The sequence below is a fragment of the Ips typographus genome, linkage group LG3 (genome assembly GCF_016097725.1).
Source record: "Ips typographus isolate SLU linkage group LG3, UJ_Ityp_2.0, whole genome shotgun sequence".
Lineage (NCBI taxonomy): Eukaryota > Metazoa > Arthropoda > Insecta > Coleoptera > Curculionidae > Ips > Ips typographus.
In genome coordinates, this window is record NC_138424.1 from 18,627,315 (window position 1) to 18,646,813 (window position 19,499).

A 19,499-nucleotide genomic window follows, 5' to 3' on the forward strand; every position below is an offset into this window, starting at 1 on the left:
CAGGAAAACCCTTAATGTTGACAAATATTTGGTGCATTTTCCCAAAAAATCGCGAATAACTTGATTATTTGAAACGTACCTTATAGACATATTAAATGATCGTAAGTGGCTAATGATTAGAGCTATCACGTGACGTTGAGCGGGCACCGCTAACTTGCCCCGTTTGGCCGCTAGAGGGCGTCAAACTTGATTACTTTTCTTCGGACATTTCAGACGCGGTCCACGAGAACGCTCAAAAAGTTTGCCGACGTAATCCCATCATTGGCCACTTCCAGGTCTCTGGTAGAGAAAGTCAGTCAAATCACTTCTCTAACTCACGTTCTGCCGCGTCGGACCTATGCATAACCTCCCCCAATGTACAGCCCCTGACCAACATTGTGGTGTCATCGGCAAACCCACCTAGCGTCCAGATTCATGGAGGGCAAGTTATTTATGTATATTAAAAAAAAAAATAGGGCCCAAAATTGAACCCTGGGGCACGCCAATCAAGACATTGTAACATCTGAGATCTCTGTGACAAATAAGAAGGGATAAGGCCAACACTTTGTGCGCTCACAGAGTCAAAGGCCCAGTGGCGGCTCGTAGTAAATTTGAATGGTAGTGCACAAAAGAAGGGCCTAGCGCCGCAGGCGAAAAATTTTTTGAGACCACGCCCAAAATTCCTACAATTTTAAAATATGTAATTGTTTTCAAATATTGCACACTAACGTTAGGAAATACTCGAGGCATTTTAAAAAGTCGCGAAGAAAAATAACACGTGACTGATAAGAAAAACCCCGAGTGCACGATCTAATTGTGCACACGGGCCAGCTTAAAACATCGACTGACTCTAGACAGTCGCGGGGTACAGAGGGGGCGGACGGCGGAAGTTCGACCAATCAGATTTACTATACCCATGAGCTGTGCACTTGATTTTACCACGGCACACGGTGCACGGTGGCGGCGGTGATCCGTAATTCGTCCAGATTTCGTTTATTTATTAATAAAAGCTTATTTATTTCCAAGATTAATACTTGGTATTAATAGAAAATTATTTCAATCATTATAAGATTTATAATAAAAACATGCATTTTTGGACTCAAAATTTGGGAGTGCACGTGCACATGTGCACTTATTGAGGAGCCGCCACTGCAAAGGCCTTGCTCAGGTCACAGAAGTGGACAGTGCTGTACTGATGCCTGAGAATACCCTTTACAGCGTCTCTGCCACAACTAAAGCTAAACTGGGATTTACTAAATAGACCATTTTCTTCACAGCGCTGCACTATCTCTAAAGCCATACATTTTTCTACAACCTTCGACACCACAGGAAGTATAGAAATGGGTCGGTATTTAACATCTCAGTGGATTCCTTCTTAAACACTGGAATTACTATTGCCCTTTTCAAAACCTCAGGGAAAACACAGTTTGTTGAGGACCTCTCGAACCTCATTGTAAGAAACCTCTTCTTCTTTAAATTGTTGTACCTACAGCTCATAGATAGGAAATTCTTGAGAAGTTTCACGATCATGAAACAGCCGGTCATTTAGGCATCTCTAAAACGTTGTCTAGAGTTGCTGAACTGTATTATTGGGCAAATATGGCTGTTTACCGTTATGTTAGGAAATGCACTATTTGCGCTGCTAGTAAATCTAGTCATTTACCGCAGGCAGGTCTTATGGGTCAATACCGCAATATTAATTCTCTTTTCCAGTTATTGTCGCTTGGTTAAGCGTACCGTAGGGTGGCTAGACGATATCAAACCGATTGCGAGGAAAAGATGGTCTCAAACAGCACAAGACAGAAATGCATGGAAGCGGATGAAAGAGATCTACGTTCAGGAGTGGACAAAGGAGGACTGATGAAGAACAGAAAGAAGGAGAAGTTATTGTCGGCTGATCTTATTGGTCCTTATTTAAGATCAAAATCGGGAAACCAGTACGTTCTTGTTGTGGTGGATTGCATCAACCAAGTAATAATCACGGCAATAATGGGATAAATCTATTTTCCAAGTTGCCCAGGTATTAGACTGGCTAAACATGAAATTACTGGTTTCTCTCCTGCATTTTTAAACTTTGCCAAAAATGTACTTGTTGATGGACCATTTATGGTTTAATCATCAGTGATAATGCCGACAATAAACTGGAAATTTCTGATACAGTGCATAACCCCGATACAGTTCAGGAATTACCTAAGATCTATGAAGAAGTTCTGAAACGACTTCATAAATCTTACATTCAAAGTAAGCAACGTTCTGATTTTCGAACAAGAGATGTAAAGTATCGTGTTGGAGATCAGGTCTGGAAGAGAAATTATGTTTTATCTAAAGCAGTAGACGGTTTTGCTGCCAAGTTGGCACCTAAGTCCTCTCTAATTTGGTATACCCTTTGGTTGACAGGGATGAAAATAATTTGGAAAATGGCATGTATCTGACATTAAAATGCATGTGACTTTAAGAGACGAGTCTGAGCATTCTGATGTGATTCGTCTGTAGGATTGGCTCTAACTTTGTATGCAATTCCGTTGGTGTTCTGGGCGTACACAATTTGAGTCGGTCCTGTGTTTTTCCTATTAAATGGATACAAAATGAACAATTTTTTTTTAATTTGGTAATAATGCCTCTCTATTCATTGTTTTGTGTTTTCATCAATTGATCCCTTTGTTTCATTACGGACCAGAACCTACCCATAGTTATTCCATAAGCAGACAACTTGCGAGCAAGATTTTGAATGCACAATTGCAACAATAAAATATTTACAAATTATTTAATTTTTTGCAGTGCCCTGACAATATTTTTAGTAAAAAAAATGTATATAAAAAACATAAAACTCGTGCATTCAAGGAATTGAGAAACAATCCTTACATGTAACAGTTAAATGGCTTTTCACCAATATGATTCTTAGTATGCAAGTTTAAAGCAATCTTTTGTCTAAAACATTTTCCACACTCTTTACATTTAAAAGGTTCTTCGTCAGTTTGAATCATAATATGTTTTTTTAAATTAACCGATGCACAAAACATTCGTCACAGTATTTACATTGAAAAGGCTTTCCACCGGTGTGAATCATAGTAATATGGGTTTTTAAATGAGAAGCACATACAAAACTAATGTCACAATGTTTACATTTAAATGACGTTTCACCGGTGTGAATCTTAATGTGTTGCTTTAAATAAGATCTACGCGTAAAATATTTGCCACAAAGTTCACATTTAAATGCCGGAACAGATGGAAGACACTGGGGAAGGGCTTAGTCCAGCAGTGAATGACAATATAGGCTGATTGATGATGATGATGTCTGTTATACCTATATGGACCACTGATGAAATCACGCAAAAAATTGTTTTCACGTGCGCCATACTCTATAATAATGCCGCAATGCATGTAAAGAAAAAAATACCAACGATGAGCGTTGACAAGATTTTGTTCAAGCATTCGACTAAGATAATTGCACACACGCAGCGGACTCCTTCACTTTTTAAGTCAGTTTGAATTACTGTATGTACTGTCCATCTCTTTTTAGCTATATACAAAGAACCTGGGATTGTAACCTAATCATTCTGAAAGGGATGTATACCACCATGATTACCCTTAGAAGACTGGCATGCTTATGCATAACAGGAGCCATGAGAACAGGTCCTACAGCGGCGGAACTAATAAAGTCACCTTGCTCTGGGTTCCAGAATTAAGAGAAAGCTAACATTCTGGCTAAAAAAGGGACCGAGACTCCTTTTACAAGACCGGAACCCCTCTGTGGCTTGGGGGAATACACCTGTAAACACGAGCTCAAATTGAAAGAGGAACACGAAACATCCAAGCTCTGGGAGCAACTCTGAATTGGCACACTCTAAGAAACTTCTTGGAGGTTACAACCTGGGAAAAAAGTAAAAAATTTGTAAAATTGAGAAATAAAACTTTCGCTCAATCACAGGTTTCCTCTTATGCTATCGCTTGAGAGACCACCTGAAGCAGATAGGCCTGGGAAAACACAGAAACTGCAGATTCTGTGAGGATGAGGAAAAGTAAAATAAAAAATATGCACAGATATCAATAGATTCAACCGTGTTGAGAGTACTCATTTTTCATCCTGCTGTTTTAGCAAAAATATTACTTAATATTAGAAGTATTTTAAATAAAAAACACGCTCAAAACCGGAAATTTTTAACCGGTGTGATTCTTTGTATGACGCTTTAAACGAGATGCTAATGCAAAACTTTTTGTACAATCTTTACACTTATACTATTCACTGGTGTGAATCCTCATATGTCTACTTAAACTAGATCTTTGCGTAAAATATTTGCCGATGAATATGGACGTTTAAATTACCTTTAGTCTTAAACCATTTTCCACAAACATTACATTTAAATGACTTTTCATCAGTATGAATCTTAGTATGTCCACTTAAACGAGAAACGAATGAAAAACCTTTTCCACAAAATTTACATTTAAAAGGCTTTTCAACGATGTGAATGAATCTTAACATGTCTATTGAGGTTAGATTTAGTTCTGAAAAATGTGTCACAGTATTTACATTTAAAAGGCTTTTCACTAGTGTGGGTTTTAATATGGTCGCTTAAAGTATTTTTAGTCGTAAAACATTTGTCACAATATTTACATTTAAAAGGTTTTTCACCGGTGTGACTCCTAATATGTCTACTTAAATTATATTTCTTCATAAAACATTTGTCACAATATTTACATTTAAAAGGTTTTTCACCGGTGTGACTCCTAATATGAGTTTTTAAATTAGCAGCTTGTGTAAAACATTTGTCACAATATTTACATTTAAAAGGCTTTTCACCAGTGTGGGTTTTAATATGGTCGCTTAAAGTACCTTTAGTCGTAAAACATTTGTCACAATATTTACATTTAAAAGGTTTTTCACCGGTGTGACTCCTAATATGAGTTTTTAAATTACCATCTAGTGAAAAACATTTGTCACAATATTTACATTTAAAAGGTTTTTCACCGGTGTGACTCCTAATATGAGTTTTTAAATTAACAGCTTGTGTAAAACATTTGTCACAATATTTACATTTAAAAGATTTTTCACCGGTGTGACTCCTCATATGAGTTTTTAAATTAACAGCTTGTGTAAAACATTTGTCACAATATTTACATTTAAATGGTCTTTGACCGGTGTGAATATTAATATGCCTTCTTAAATTAGATGTACCTGCAAAAAATGTGTCACAATATTTACATTTAAAACGGTTTTTTGCACTTTTTGCAATACATTTTAGCCGTGTGTCGCATTTATAGGATTTTCGACAGTTATGTATCTCTAAGTGCTTTATAAGAGAACGTTTATCTAAAAAAAACTTTCCGCACTCGTTACAGCCATACTGTTGGTCATCTAAGTTAGTAGTCAAATGGTTGTTGAGGTTAGACTGTGACTGAAAACCTATGGTACAGTACTTGCAATAATATTTCGACTTTTCAAGAATATTGTCTGAACCAAGAATTTTAAGATGACCGTTAATTTCAGCAGTATGTTGAGTTTGTTGTTCACTTTCACTGTGATGGATTGAACGTAAATTTGAGTCTGAACTGTTCAAATTAGTTTGCGAAGCAACAGTTTCTCTAAAACAACTGTTTTGGTGCTGCTCATATTCGTCCAAATTGTAGAATTCCAAAAAACATTGTTCACATTCATATTCAGGTTCCGGTTCATCCTCCATATTATGCTCAATAACATGGATCACAATGGCAAGTTTAGTGTCAAGCTGTCGACGACACCTCTCGCAGAAATACTTGCATGGCGGTTGGTGTTGGTGGAATTTGACTTCACGCAGATCATCAAAACACTCTTTACAAGTCAAACATTTGTAATAAGATTCCTTTCCTTTATGATCAACAACTTTTTCAGTCAGCAAATTGTTCCTAAAAAAAATCTTTATTATTATGAATTCATAACAAGTTTTTTATTTTATTTACTATCACTGCTACAAATTTCAAATACCACAGTAAATTGAATAAGGATGTAAAAAAGCTAATTTTTGTTGTCTACAAAATGTATATTTTTTAATGTATCCATCAATTTTTTTTGTCATATGAATGATTGTGTACATTGATTTACATAAATTACAAGCCGCCTATGCATGTTCCCTTTAATTTAGAGTTTTTAGTTCACCTCGACATCTCAATCACATTCATTCAACCGCGCGGTAGGAGAATGCGCACCCAAAAGTCGTGTACTAATATAGCGACTTCCGACCCTCGTCGCTCATCAATAGACAAATGGGGTTATTGTTACCTCCTAATATTTGTTCTTTTTACTCAATGGTTGCTACACTTAGTTTTAACTTCCATAGGGCTGGAGAAGCTTCATTAAAATAAAACTGCCAATCTGAATACTTTCTCACTCTTTTGAAGTCATTTCTATTTTTAACACTTCTTCCTTCTTCTTCTATTGCCGTATCTGATTAGAGACGTTGGCTATCATGATCGCCATGTGAATCTTATTGGCTGCGCATCGAAACAGTTGGTATAGTAAATGTTGCTCCAAAACGTTTTCGTTCCAAGAACATCATGCCCTTCGTTGGTTATCAACTTTACCTTGAACTATGTTTTGGAAAATTATTACATGCTATTTCTCATGACATCGCCAACCCAAGCAGCGGGCTATCGTGACTTTTTGATTAGTACTACTTTTTTTTTAGTACTAACTGTTTTGGTGCTTCTCATATTCGTCCAAATTGTAGAATTCCAAAAAACATGGTTCACATTCATATTCAGGTTCCGGTTCATCCTCCATATTATGCTCAATAACATGGATCACAATGGCAAGTTTAGTGTCAAGCTGTCGACGACACCTCTCGCAGAAATACTTGCATGTCGGTTGGTCTTGGTGGAATTTGACTTCACGCAGATCATCAAAAGACTCTTTACAAGTCAAACATTTGTAATAAGATTCCTTTCCTTTATGATCAACAACTTTTTCAGTCAGCAAATTGTTCCTAAAAAAAATCTAGATTATTATGAATTCATAACAAGTTTTTTATTTTATTTACTATCACTGCTACAAATTTCAAATACCACAGTAAATTGAATAAGGATGTAAAAAAGCTAATTTTTGTTGTCTACAAAATGTATATTTTTTAATGTATCCATCAATTTTTTTTGTCATATGAATGATTGTGTACATTGATTTACATAAATTACAAGCCGCCTATGCATGTTCCCTTTAATTTAGAGTTTTTAGTTCACCTCGACATCTCAATCACATTCATTCAACCGCGCGGTACGAGAATGCGCACCCAAATGTCGTGTACTAATATGGCGACTTCCGACCCTCGTCGCTCATCAATAGACAAATGGGGTTATTGTTACCTCCTAATATTTGTTCTTTTTACTCAATGGTTGCTACACTTAGTTTTAACTTCCATAAGGCTGGAGAAGCTTCATTAAAATAAAACTGCCAATCTGAATACTTTCCCACTCTTTTGAAGTCATTTCTATTTTTAACACTTCTTCCTTCTTCTTCTATTGCCGTATCTGATTAGAGACGTTGGCTATCATGATCGCCATGTGAATCTTATTGGCTGCGCATCGAAACAGTTGGTATAGTAAATGTTGCTCCAAAACGTTTTCGTTCCAAGAACATCATGCCCTTCGTTGGTCATCAACTTTACCTTGAACTATGTTTTGGAAAATTATTACATGCTATTTCTCATGACATCGCCAACCCAAGCAGCAGGCTATCGTGACTTTTTGATTAGTACTACTTTTTTTTTAGTACTAACTGTAAACTAAAATAACTAAATAGAAGCAGATAGGCCTGGGAAAACACAGAAACTGCAGATTCTGTGAGGATGAAGAAAAGTAAAATAACAAATAAGCACAGATATCAATAGATTCAACCGTGTTGAGAGTACCCATTTTCAGGAAATTAAATTGGCAGTCTTTTATAAATAGGACAGTGTGTGTTAGGCGTCTGTTTGAGTCATAACTTGTGTCTGCTAGATGTCTGGTTAGCTCCGAAGTATAGAGTTTTTCGGCTGTTTTGTCGATATAGTTTTGAATGTATTCCAATTTGTGTCATAGCATGTAAGTCTTGAAGTCTAGTATAAATCCTTGATGACGTTATCGCCAGAAAATATTTATTTTGCTATACTATACTTAATTATAAACTATACAGGTGCAGGGGGTAAATATTGGTCGGAGTACGGTTTTGTAGATTTTTAGTGTATTGCTAGGATTTAGGATTCATCAGCGGATATAGTTTTTGAGAGACGGCGAAGGTTATTTGGACAAAATAGGATATATTGGAGTAGAAGTTTAGGCTGCTGTCAAACACTCCAAGACATTTCACTTTTTTTGAAGTTGGTGTTTTTCACAAAAAGTGGCGTAAGTTGTAATTGGTGTTTTTCCGGGTAAACGCAACTAATTCTGTTTTGTGCGCGTTGGTGGCCGATTCGTATTTTTCCAGCTTGGGCGTAGTATGACTTGCTGTATATGTATAGCAGTATCGTCCGCGTATAAAAAATGCATGCAATATACCTCTGAGCTCAAGAATGCGTTGGCGTAGAGGTCTACATACTGTCAGACAGTCAGGCTGAACTAACGGCCTTAGCAACAATTGCATGAGACACTAAAGAGTCCCTCCAACTAGTAGCCAGCAATAACAACAAAATCACATTAATGTGGCTGCATGAATACGAAAGCATTGAAGGAAATGAAATAGCCGACAAATCGGCAAAACAAGGAGCCACAGCTTCTTTTTACGGACCTGGACTCATCGTCGGACTGGAAAATAGGTACCGAATTGCAGAAGTTCGTAAATGGGAAAAAACACAACTAGAAATTGACTGGAGTAAAATTCTCGATAAGCAAAAAGGCTTTCTTAGATTTCTTGATCTAAGTAAAGATAAGGCTTATCATAAGCCACTGCCCATTAAGGCATCACTGAAAAAGATGAAAATAGCGGCTGAGGATAAAGTTAATTCTACAATATTAAGACCAAAGCTTCCGAGCACATGCACCGTGGAATTCTGCCGAAAGTTTCTCCCGAAGATATCTTTAAAACCCCTTTCAAGAAAATTCTGGACTTCAACGGGGTCTAGAAATCTTGGAAAAACAATAGATTTAGAGTTGGCAACAAAAGATTACAACTGGTCGAAATTGAAAGAGAGGTCATAAAACCTAAACTAGTATAATGCCAGTTTTGTCATGTAGTGCTTGGAGATGCCTGATGCATATAAAGTGTAAAGTTGAAAGGACAGGACGGCACCTTGTGATACAGCTGCGCACAAATGCTTGGAAAGAGAGTAGCTTTCTTCGATGAGGACTTGGAATGTACGGTTATGGCTAAAAATTCAATATAAAGTGGGAGGTTAAAACTGAAGAAAAGCTTGTATATTAATCCAGCGTGCCATACTGAATCAAAAGCTTTTTCCATGTCAAGTTACAGCATGACGGTGTTCATCTCCCGGTCACATGGTGGGTGGTGGTCAACATGGTCTGTATGCAAAACACTTCCCAAAATCCTTAAATTTAAATCTATCCACAAGTATGAAAAATCAAAGTAGATTTTTGTAGAAAAAGATGTTTCATACACTTTACATTTAAAAGGTTTACTTAAATATTTAAAATATATTTACTTAAATTACTTCTTCTTCGTCATGTCGGAGGATGGCTACCATCATTACTGTTCTTACTTTGAAATATAGTCATATAGTTTTTCATCAATATAAATTGGAATATGGATTTTTAAATAAAAAGCACGCGCAAAAGATGTTCAACAATCATTTAAAAGACTTTTCACTGGTGCGTCCTATGGACCCTTAAACTAGATCTGATCGTAAAGCATTCATCAAAATAATTACATTTAAATGGTCTTTCACCGGTGTGAATCCTAATATGTTTACTTAAATTAGATATATTTGTAAAACATTTGTGACAATATTTACATTTAAATGACGTTTTCATCGGTGTGAGTCATGATATGGGATCTTAAAGTAGCTGAAGCCGTAAAACATTTGTCACAATATGTACACTTAAATGGTCTTTCACCGGTGTGAATTCTAATATGTGCATTTAAATTAGATGTATTTCTAAAACATTTGTCACAGTATTTACATTTAAAAGGCTTTTCACCGGTGTGAATCCTAAGATGACTACTCAAGTTCCATGAAATTGTAAAACATTTGTCACAGTATTTACATTTAAATGGCTTTTCACCGGTGTGACTCCTAATATGATATTTTAAATTAGATGTATTTCTAAAACATTCGTCACAGTATTTACATTTAAAAGGCTTTTCACCGGTGTGAATCCTAAGATGACTACTCAAGTTCCATGAAACTGTAAAACATTTGTCACAGTATTTACATTTAAAAGGCTTTTCACCCGTGTGAATCCTAATATGTGTACTTAAATTATATTTCCTCATAAAACATTTGTCACAGTATTTACATTTAAAAGGTTTTTCACCGGTGTGACTCCTAATATGATTTTTTAAATGAGCAGCTCGTCTAAAACATCTGCAACAATATTTACATTTAAAAGGCTTTTCACCAGTGTGGGTTTTAATATGGTCGCTTAAAGTACCTTTAGTCGTAAAACATTTGTCACAATATTTACATTTAAAAGTCTTTTCACCAGTGTGAATCTTAATATGGGCATTTGAGTTACTACTTTTTGCGACACGTTTTTGGCGTGTGTCGCATTTATAGGATTTTCGACTGTTATGTATCTCTAAGTGCTTTATAAGAGAACGTTTATCTAAAAAAAACTTTCCGCACTCGTTACAGCCATACTGTTGGTCATCTAAGTTAGTAGTCAAATGGTTGTTGAGGTTAGACTGTGACTGAAAACCTATGGTACAGTACTTGCAATAATATTTCGACTTTTCAAGAATATTGTCTGAACCAAGAATTTTAAGATGACCGTTAATTTCAGCAGTATGTTGAGTTTGTTGTTCACTTTCACTGTGATGGATTGAACGTAAATTTGAGTCTGAACTGTTCAAATTAGTTTGCGAAGCAACAGTTTCTCTAAGACAACTGTTTTGGTGCTGCTCATATGCGTCCAAATTGTAGAATTCCAAAAAACATTGTTCACATTCATATTCAGGTTCCGGTTCATCCTCCATATTATGCTCAATAACATGGATCACAATGGCAAGTTTAGTGTCAAGCTGTCGACGACACCTCTCGCAGAAATACTTGCATGTTGGTTGGTGTTGGTGGAATTTGACTTCACGCAGATCATCAAAACACTCTTTACAAGTCAAACATTTGTAATAAGATTCCTTTCCTTTACGATCAACCATTTTTTCAGTCAGCAAATTGTACCTAAAAAAAATCGGGGTTAATATGGATTCACAACCACTACAGAAAAAGCGCAATATTATAGTATGACATCCTAACGACATGTACGAATATTCAATGGGGAACTAAAAAAAAACAATACTTTGAGTACACTTTGCTTCTTAATTTTGTATTACTTTTTACAGATTACTACTACTTAAACCTACGCCCTGAAGTGCAATTACAAAACTGAGATTGAGACCTTGATGATGATGAAATAAATCTTTATAAAACGACAACGATAAAAGTATATAATAATAGAATATAACACTTAAAATAACTTTATTTCAAGGATAGTTTTTAAAGAAAGCTGTGAAAATAATCCACACTGTTGGTCATTTCTATACATACTAGAAGCATTGAATTAATCCACATATTTGCTGATGTCTCAAGAATCATAAGTATTTCAGTTTTTTGCGCCAAAAACAAACTCATTACTCCTTCACTAGTAAATAATAAATTGGATAAAATTTGCTACCTTTCAAATTTATTAACATGTTTTCTGTGATATTTTCGTCACAAGAATACAATACCCAAAAAATATACAATCAAGTACATGAAACTAAATTAAGAGACATTGACAAAACTTATACAGTATGTTCTACGATTCTCTATACAGGGATCTCGCTTCCCGTAAGAGCTATTGCAAAGGTTAAATGGGGAAAGTTTTAGAGAATCTAATAGGCAATCCAACACCGTTTTAAAAATATTTAATTTTTGCTTCGTTTTTGAATTATTTTCGTAGAACCAAAAACGGCCATTTTCAAAAAAGTGCTGTATTTTCGCTAATTTGTTAGAGCAACTTTTTAAGGACTATCTTTCTGTGTATTTCGTTTTCAATTCCGACGTTTCGGTCTCGAGATACCAAGATACCATCATAAACTTCTTGTTTTCTTATGGACGCTATTTTGTTTTTGCATTAAAATGATGTATTACATGTTACAAATGTACTTTTATGTTAAAAAAGCTAAAAAACAGTTTGATTCTAAGTTGGTTTTGACTTAGGTCGCCATTTGCCGTAAAAATACATTGTGGAATATGACAGTGACATTAATTTGATTGGGTTTTTCAAAAATGATTTACTTAATCCTAAAAATAACACAACATCACAGTTTTCCCACTGGTTTGACTTGTATTAAGTCCTTTTCAAAGGTATAAAAGAAGAAGTACAGTAATTACCCCTCCTTTGGAACAAAAAATTTTCCAGGAAAATGGAAGGAGACCATAGTAGGTATGTCCCATATTCAAAAAAGGGAAAACATCTGATATACAAAATTACAGGCCTATTTCTTTACTATCATGTCCTGCCAAGTTATTTGAATCTATTATATACAAATATGTTTATGGTTTTGTACACAAGAAAATCAGTGTATATCAGCATGGTTTTCGTGCAATCTACAAATCTGTGTAATATTGCCCAATGCATTGCTGAAAATTTGGATAACAAATGCCAGGTCGATGTGATTTACACTGATTTTACAAAAGCCTTCGATAAGGTGTCACATTCTATTTTGCTGTCCAAATTGAAGAACGAATTTGGCTTTCATGGAAATTTGGTAACATTTTCATATTTAAGAAATAGGAAACAACACAGGTAGTCTTAAAGGATTTCAGTCAAAGTATTATTTGACCAATTCAGGTATTCTGCAAGATTCTTACCTTGGATTTCTTATGTTTTTGCAACAGCATAGTGGGTGGGGTTACAAATTGTATTGATGTTTGCTGATGATTTGAAATTATACTGCAGGGTAGGCAATGAGATTGTCAAATTTTTGAACTTAATATTAATGTTAGCAAGAGCTGTGTCCTTCAGTTGTCTAGAAAAATGAGCCTAATAAACTTCACCTACAAAAAGACAAAACACTGATGGGATGGCTCTCAGGTTTCAGAAATGCAGGATCTTGGAGTGACTGGTTTTGATTCAGAGTTGACATTTAGGTCTCGAATGCACCAAATAACAAAGACAGTACAAGTACAGTACAAGTACAGTACAAGACAGTAACAATCATAAATACACCATTGAAAGAGTGCAAAATAGATTCTTAAGTTATTATAAGGAAACTGGTAGGTTTGAAATCCATATTCCCAAATTTGATGTTATGAAAACACACAATCTTAAACCTCTAGAAAATCATAGAAAAATCGCATCTATACCTGTATAAACTAAGTAGGTAATTCTGAACTATTGACTAGATTGAGTTTTGGTGTTTCAATATGTATAGTCTATATAACCAAATTCAGGATATTATTGATATATTTAGTGTAGGTTTGAATTAATTTAAAAGAAGAACAAATGAATTAATTTAATCTAATTAGTTTAAATAATACTAGTATTAGGTATAATTAGACAGTACATAGTTAAAACAAATGTAGATTCTGTTTCCTACTCTGTAATTGGATATTTATATCTGTAGAGTTTATAGTAAATAAATAATTTTGCAGCTAGCCTCCTAATTGTTGAAACTGAATTTGAGTTTGGTTTTGAATGTGACAAAACAAAAAAGTCATAGTCTGAACTATTTTTAACTTAAGTTTTGTTTAAATATGATGATGCCTCAGATGGTGCAATCACTCTTTGGTGATACAAGTCACAAGTTAAATTATTATAATTACAAAAAATATAAAATCCAAACAATCAGGAAAATAAAATGGAAGAACAGACAAATTTAAAGTTTTTTAATTTCTTAAAGTTTGGATGATTTTTTTGTGTTGCATATTTGTGTTGGTTTGATATTTTGTTAATTTTGGCTTCTCCTCTCTTGGATAATTCATATTTTGTATTTTAAATTTTATGTTTTAACTTGACATGTGACTTTGTCACTAACTGCCATCTCGACTGCCATTCACCACTGTCATAGTTCAAACAAGTGTGTTCAGAATGTAATGTTTTCACCTGTATATGTTACAGTCTATACCACACTTAACTTAAGCTTGACTTACCCTCATTTGCACCCTTGTACTTTAAGGCAAGCTTAAGTTAAAAGTGGTTCACACAGTGTAGAATAGAGCTGTATAAAGTCACAGTCTCGATCACACTTAACTTAAGCTAGGCTTGAAGTTTGACAGTGCAAATGGCGGTTAAAGTATGATGGTGCAAATCACCTTCTAGACTCCTGAAGAAATGTTAATATAAGTTGGATAGTTGAAAAAAACCATGATGGTGTTATTAGTTTTGGCCTTAAATCCAATTATTTGCACTATCAATGTTAAAACTAAGGTTGAAACACTTTATTGCTTCATGATTACATCTATAAACCCTACATGCCCCTTTCCTTAACATTAACCAAGTTGAGTTGACAGTCTAAAGTTTAGTTTAGACTGTGTTATTTTGCCCTTTATCTGTCACATTCAAACCTCAACTTAGCTTTAGTTATACTCTTATAATAATTGACTTGGAAGTGTGGGAAAAACAGGCATAAGACAAGTACATTTTAAAAAAGGGCCCTTATTGAGCAAATCAATCTGTATGGGAAGTAAAAGATGACAATAACACTATGATTGCTGCAAGTACATACAATCAAACCCAAGCATGTTATTATAAATGGGAATATGAATCAAAATAACCAAATTTAGGTGTAATTTACTTACCTAGTTTCCCTGTACACCCTGTAATTAAAAACTAATTGGATTCAGTCCAAATACCACAAAAAACAGATTTTTAATAAAGATTACTTTGAAACACTGCACACACAGTAAAAAAAACTAAAAAACAAGTGAAGTTGGCTAGTGTGAAATGGTCTGACATGAAAGGAATTCTCTGATTGGTCGAATTCAACATTTTCAACCAATGGGCGTTGAGAATTGTTTCCACCATATTTAAAAATGTAAAATACAGGAAATGTTTTCATGATGTTGCTTCCAGGATTTTTTTAGTAATAAACATAATAAAACCAGACAAAACAAGCCAACAGAGCGTTAAAAACAGCCAAAAGTCAGTTTAAGTAATAAATATAAGGTTTTATAACCTATGTTTATGTTTATATTCTTGTTTTGGCAAAAGATAACCATAAAAACAACTTGGAATCATTGGCAAACCCAATATTAATGATTAAGCATAAAAATCGACAAAAATGTGTTTATACAGGGGGTAATGATTAGTGCTTACCTGAAATCCACAAACAGAGGGTAATACTGAGGGGTGAAACCCAAATATCTAAAACGTTTTTGCTAATTGACACAAACCAACACTATTATTTACAGTTATTTTAAACTTAAACGCACGTCTTTTTTAGGCTTTTTTTTGTAATTCGGAAACAGCAAGACAAAAAACCTAAATGTAAATACAGATAAATAAATTGTTAATTGATAATTTTGGCGGAAGGGGACCGAAAAACTAAACCGATTCTTATAAGATCAGGATCTGTAATACATAGACGTTTTGTCTTTTTCTACTACATTAGCCGTGGTAGGAACAAGAGAGAGAAAGACACAACCGCCCACTACTCTTAAGTCGAAGAATAGGAATGTGCGGAACAGTGCAAATCCCAGTGACATTAGTCTTTTTGCAGTAGGGATGGGCAACTTATACGCACTGGTATAAGTGGTGAAGAAAAAATAATATGATACATGTTTGAAACAAAAATTTTATTAAGTATAAGACCATAAGGAATACATTTAAAATATTTTTGTGATTCCAGCGTTGCCGCATCTATACGAAATCAGTGGCAACAACAGATTTTTGTTCCTTTAATCTACAGTTTTTGTTCTCATCAGTTTTTCTCTAAATGTTCTGGTTTTCTATTAAACATTGGAATTTTCACTATTTGGAAGGCTGTAGCAGGCCAACGGGTTGCAAAATTACACTCAAAACTACCTAATTTAATTAAAAAGAAGTAGTCCATATCACATTGTTCCATATTTCCTCTGTGGAGTAGTGAGTGTATAAGTGAAGTAAAACATCCATACTCATACTAATGGCGTTCTCGCTTGGCATGTTTAGTGCAAAACCAGTGTATTGCCACACTGTTCCAATGACATTTGATAGAGCAGGATACAGATGCTTTAGTTTTGCACTAAACTTGCCAATCGAAAACGCCATTAGAGTCCGGATTAAAAAGCACTAAAATCGTGAAAAAAGCGCTTATTAAGCAACATTATTTTCCTCAAAAAAGCTTTAAAAAGCACAAAACTCTTTCAGAGATGCAAATATTTTTACTTTTTTTGAATTCTAGAAATTTGACTGTTCTAAAAGCTTTTGGAAGCTTCTAGATTGTTTTAAAAGGCTTCCGACTGTTTTAGAAGCATTTTGGTGTTTCTGCACTGTTTTGAAATCTTTTTAGACTACTTTAGGAACATTGAAGGTTCTGGACTGCTTTTAAGGCATTTGAAACCTTGTAAACGGTTCTAGAAACTTTTAGAAGCTTTTAAACTGTATTAAAAGCATACGGAAGCTTTTAGACTGCCTTGATTTTGTTTAAAAGCTTCTAGACTAGTTGAAGATCATTTGGAAGCCTTTAAAGCGTTCTAAAAGCTTTTGGAAACTTCTAGACTGTTTTGGAAGACTTTCGACTGCTTGAGAAGCATTTTGGAGTTTTTGTGGTGTTTTTTTTTGTAATTCTAACCGTTTTCGAGATATTTTCCAAAAACTACTTTGATGCACTTTTCAATACTTTAACACCCTGTAGCTTGGTTATTTTTGCGAGTTCAGAGTGGTTCAACCACTCAAACAAATCGTTTTGAACTGCTCTTTTCACTGCTGTAGAGCAAAACATTGTATCTAAAAAATTGTGTACAGGTGGAGCAAAAATAATGATCCGCTAACAATTTTGTGCACACCCTGTATACTGGCAACTGTATTGAAGTTCAAACGTTACGTAGTTTGGTTTAGTGGTCCATTAGGAACAATTTTGCACTCTTGTAGTTTTTATGTAAATCTAACCGTTTTCAAAATATTTACTAAAAACCACTTTAATTCAGGCGGCGGTCAGTATAATAGGTCAGGAAAACCCTTAATGTTGACAAATATTTGGTGCATTTTTCCAAAAAATCGCGAATAACTTGATTATTTGAAACGTACCTTATAGACATATTAAATGATCGTAAGTGGCTAATGATTAGAGCTATCACGTGACGTTGAGCGGGCACCGCTAACTTGCCCCGTTTGGCCGCTAGAGGGCGTCAAACTTGATTACTTTTCTTCGGACATTTCAGACGCGGTCCACGAGAACGCTCAAAAAGTTTGCCGACGTAATCCCATCATTGGCCACTTCCAGGTCTCTGGTAGAGAAAGTCAGTCAAATCACTTCTCTAACTCACGTTCTGCCGCGTCGAACCTATGCATAACCTCCCCCAATGTACAGCCCCTGACCAACATTGTGGTGTCATCGGCAAACCCACCTAGCGTCCAGATTCATGGAGGGCAAGTTATTTATGTATATTAAAAAAAAAATAGGGCCCAAAATTGAACCCTGGGGCACGCCAATCAAGACATTGTAACATCTGAGATCTCTGTGACAAATAAGAAGGGATAAGGCCAACACTTTGTGCGCTCACAGAGTCAAAGGCCTTGCTCAGGTCACAGAAGTGGACAGTGCTGTACTGATGCCTGAGAATACCCTTTACAGCGTCTCTGCCACAACTAAAGCCAAACTGGGATTTACTAAATAGACCATTTTCTTCACAGCGCTGCACTATCTCTAAAGCCATACATTTTTCTACAACCTTCGACACCACAGGAAGTATAGAAATGGGTCGGTATTTAACATCTCAGTGGATTCCTTCTTAAACACTGGAATTACTATTGCCCTTTTCAAAACCTCAGGGAAAACACAGTTTGTTGATGACCTCTCGAACCTCATTGTAAGAAACCTCTTCTTCTTTAAATTGTTGTACCTACAGCTCATAGATAGGAAATTCTTGAGAAGTTTCACGATCATGAAACAGCCGGTCATTTAGGCATCTCTAAAACGTTGTCTAGAGTTGCTGAACTGTATTATTGGGCAAACATGGCTGTTTACCGTTATGTTAGGAAATGCACTATTTGCGCTGCTAGTAAATCTAGTCATTTACCGCAGGCAGGTCTTATGGGTCAATACCGCAATTTTAATTCTCTTTTCCAGTTATTGTCGCTTGGTTAAGCGTACCGTAGGGTGGCTAGACGATATCAAACCGATTGCGGGGAAAATATGGTCTCAAACAGCACAAGACAGAAATGCATGGAAGCGGATGAAAGAGATCTACGTTCAGGAGTGGACAAAGGAGGACTGATGAAGAACAGAAAGAAGGAGAAGTTATTGTCGGCTGATCTTATTGGTCCTTATTTAAGATCAAAATCGGGAAACCAGTACGTTCTTGTTGTGGTGGATTGCATCAACCAAGTAATAATCACGGCAATAATGGGATAAATCTATTTTCCAAGTTGCCCAGGTATTAGACTGGCTAAACATGAAATTACTGGTTTCTCTCCTGCATTTTTAAACTTTGCCAAAAATGTACTTGTTGATGGACCATTTATGGTTTAATCATCAGTGATAATGCCGACAATAAACTGGAAATTTCTGATACAGTGCATAACCCCGATACAGTTCAGGAATTACCTAAGATCTATGAAGAAGTTCTGAAACGACTTCATAAATCTTACATTCAAAGTAAGCAACGTTCTGATTTTCGAACAAGAGATGTAAAGTATCGTGTTGGAGATCAGGTCTGGAAGAGAAATTATGTTTTATCTAAAGCAGTAGACGGTTTTGCTGCCAAGTTGGCACCTAAGTCCTCTCTAATTTGGTATACCCTTTGGTTGACAGGGATGAAAATAATTTGGGAAATTGGCATGTATCTGACATTAAAATGCATGTGACTTTAAGAGACGAGTCTGAGCATTCTGATGTGATTCGTCTGTAGGATTGGCTCTAACTTTGTATGCAATTCCGTTGGTGTTCTGGGCGTACACAATTTGAGTCGGTCCTGTGTTTTTCCTATTAAATGGATACAAAATGAACAATTTTTTTTAAATTTGGTAATAATGCCTCTCTATTCATTGTTTTGTGTTTTCATCAATTGATCCCTTTGTTTCATTACGGACCAGAACCTACCCATAGTTATTCCATAAGCAGACAACTTGCGAGCAAGATTTTGAATGCACAATTGCAACAATAAAATATTTACAAATTATTTAATTTTTTGCAGTGCCCTGACAATATTTTTAGTAAACAAAAATGTATATAAAAAACATAAAACTCGTGCATTCAAGGAATTGAGAAACAATCCTTACAT

At 35.3% G+C, this 19,499-nt stretch overlaps 2 protein-coding genes across 2 annotated transcripts in view; both read right to left on the reverse strand.

Annotated features, from left to right (window-relative positions):
• Oseg2 (intraflagellar transport protein Oseg2) overlaps positions 1 to 19,499 on the reverse strand; it is a 346,413-nt gene that overhangs the window by 64,834 nt on the left and 262,080 nt on the right. The window lies entirely within an intron of this gene.
• Positions 9,711 to 15,547, reverse strand: LOC145726182 (uncharacterized). Its single transcript, XM_081975154.1, has 2 exons — positions 15,394 to 15,547; positions 9,711 to 11,273 (listed from the first exon to the last, which is right to left on the reverse strand). The coding sequence occupies exon 2, from the start codon at positions 11,249 to 11,251 to the stop codon at positions 9,890 to 9,892; it is 1,362 nt and encodes a 453-aa protein (XP_081831280.1). The 5' UTR covers positions 11,252 to 11,273; positions 15,394 to 15,547; the 3' UTR covers positions 9,711 to 9,889.

What these genes read in the sequence shown, in the direction of transcription:
- LOC145726182 (XM_081975154.1), bottom strand. Translation starts at nt 11,251, where the DNA reads ATGGTTGATCGTAAAGGAAAGGAATCTTATTACAAATGTTTGACTTGT.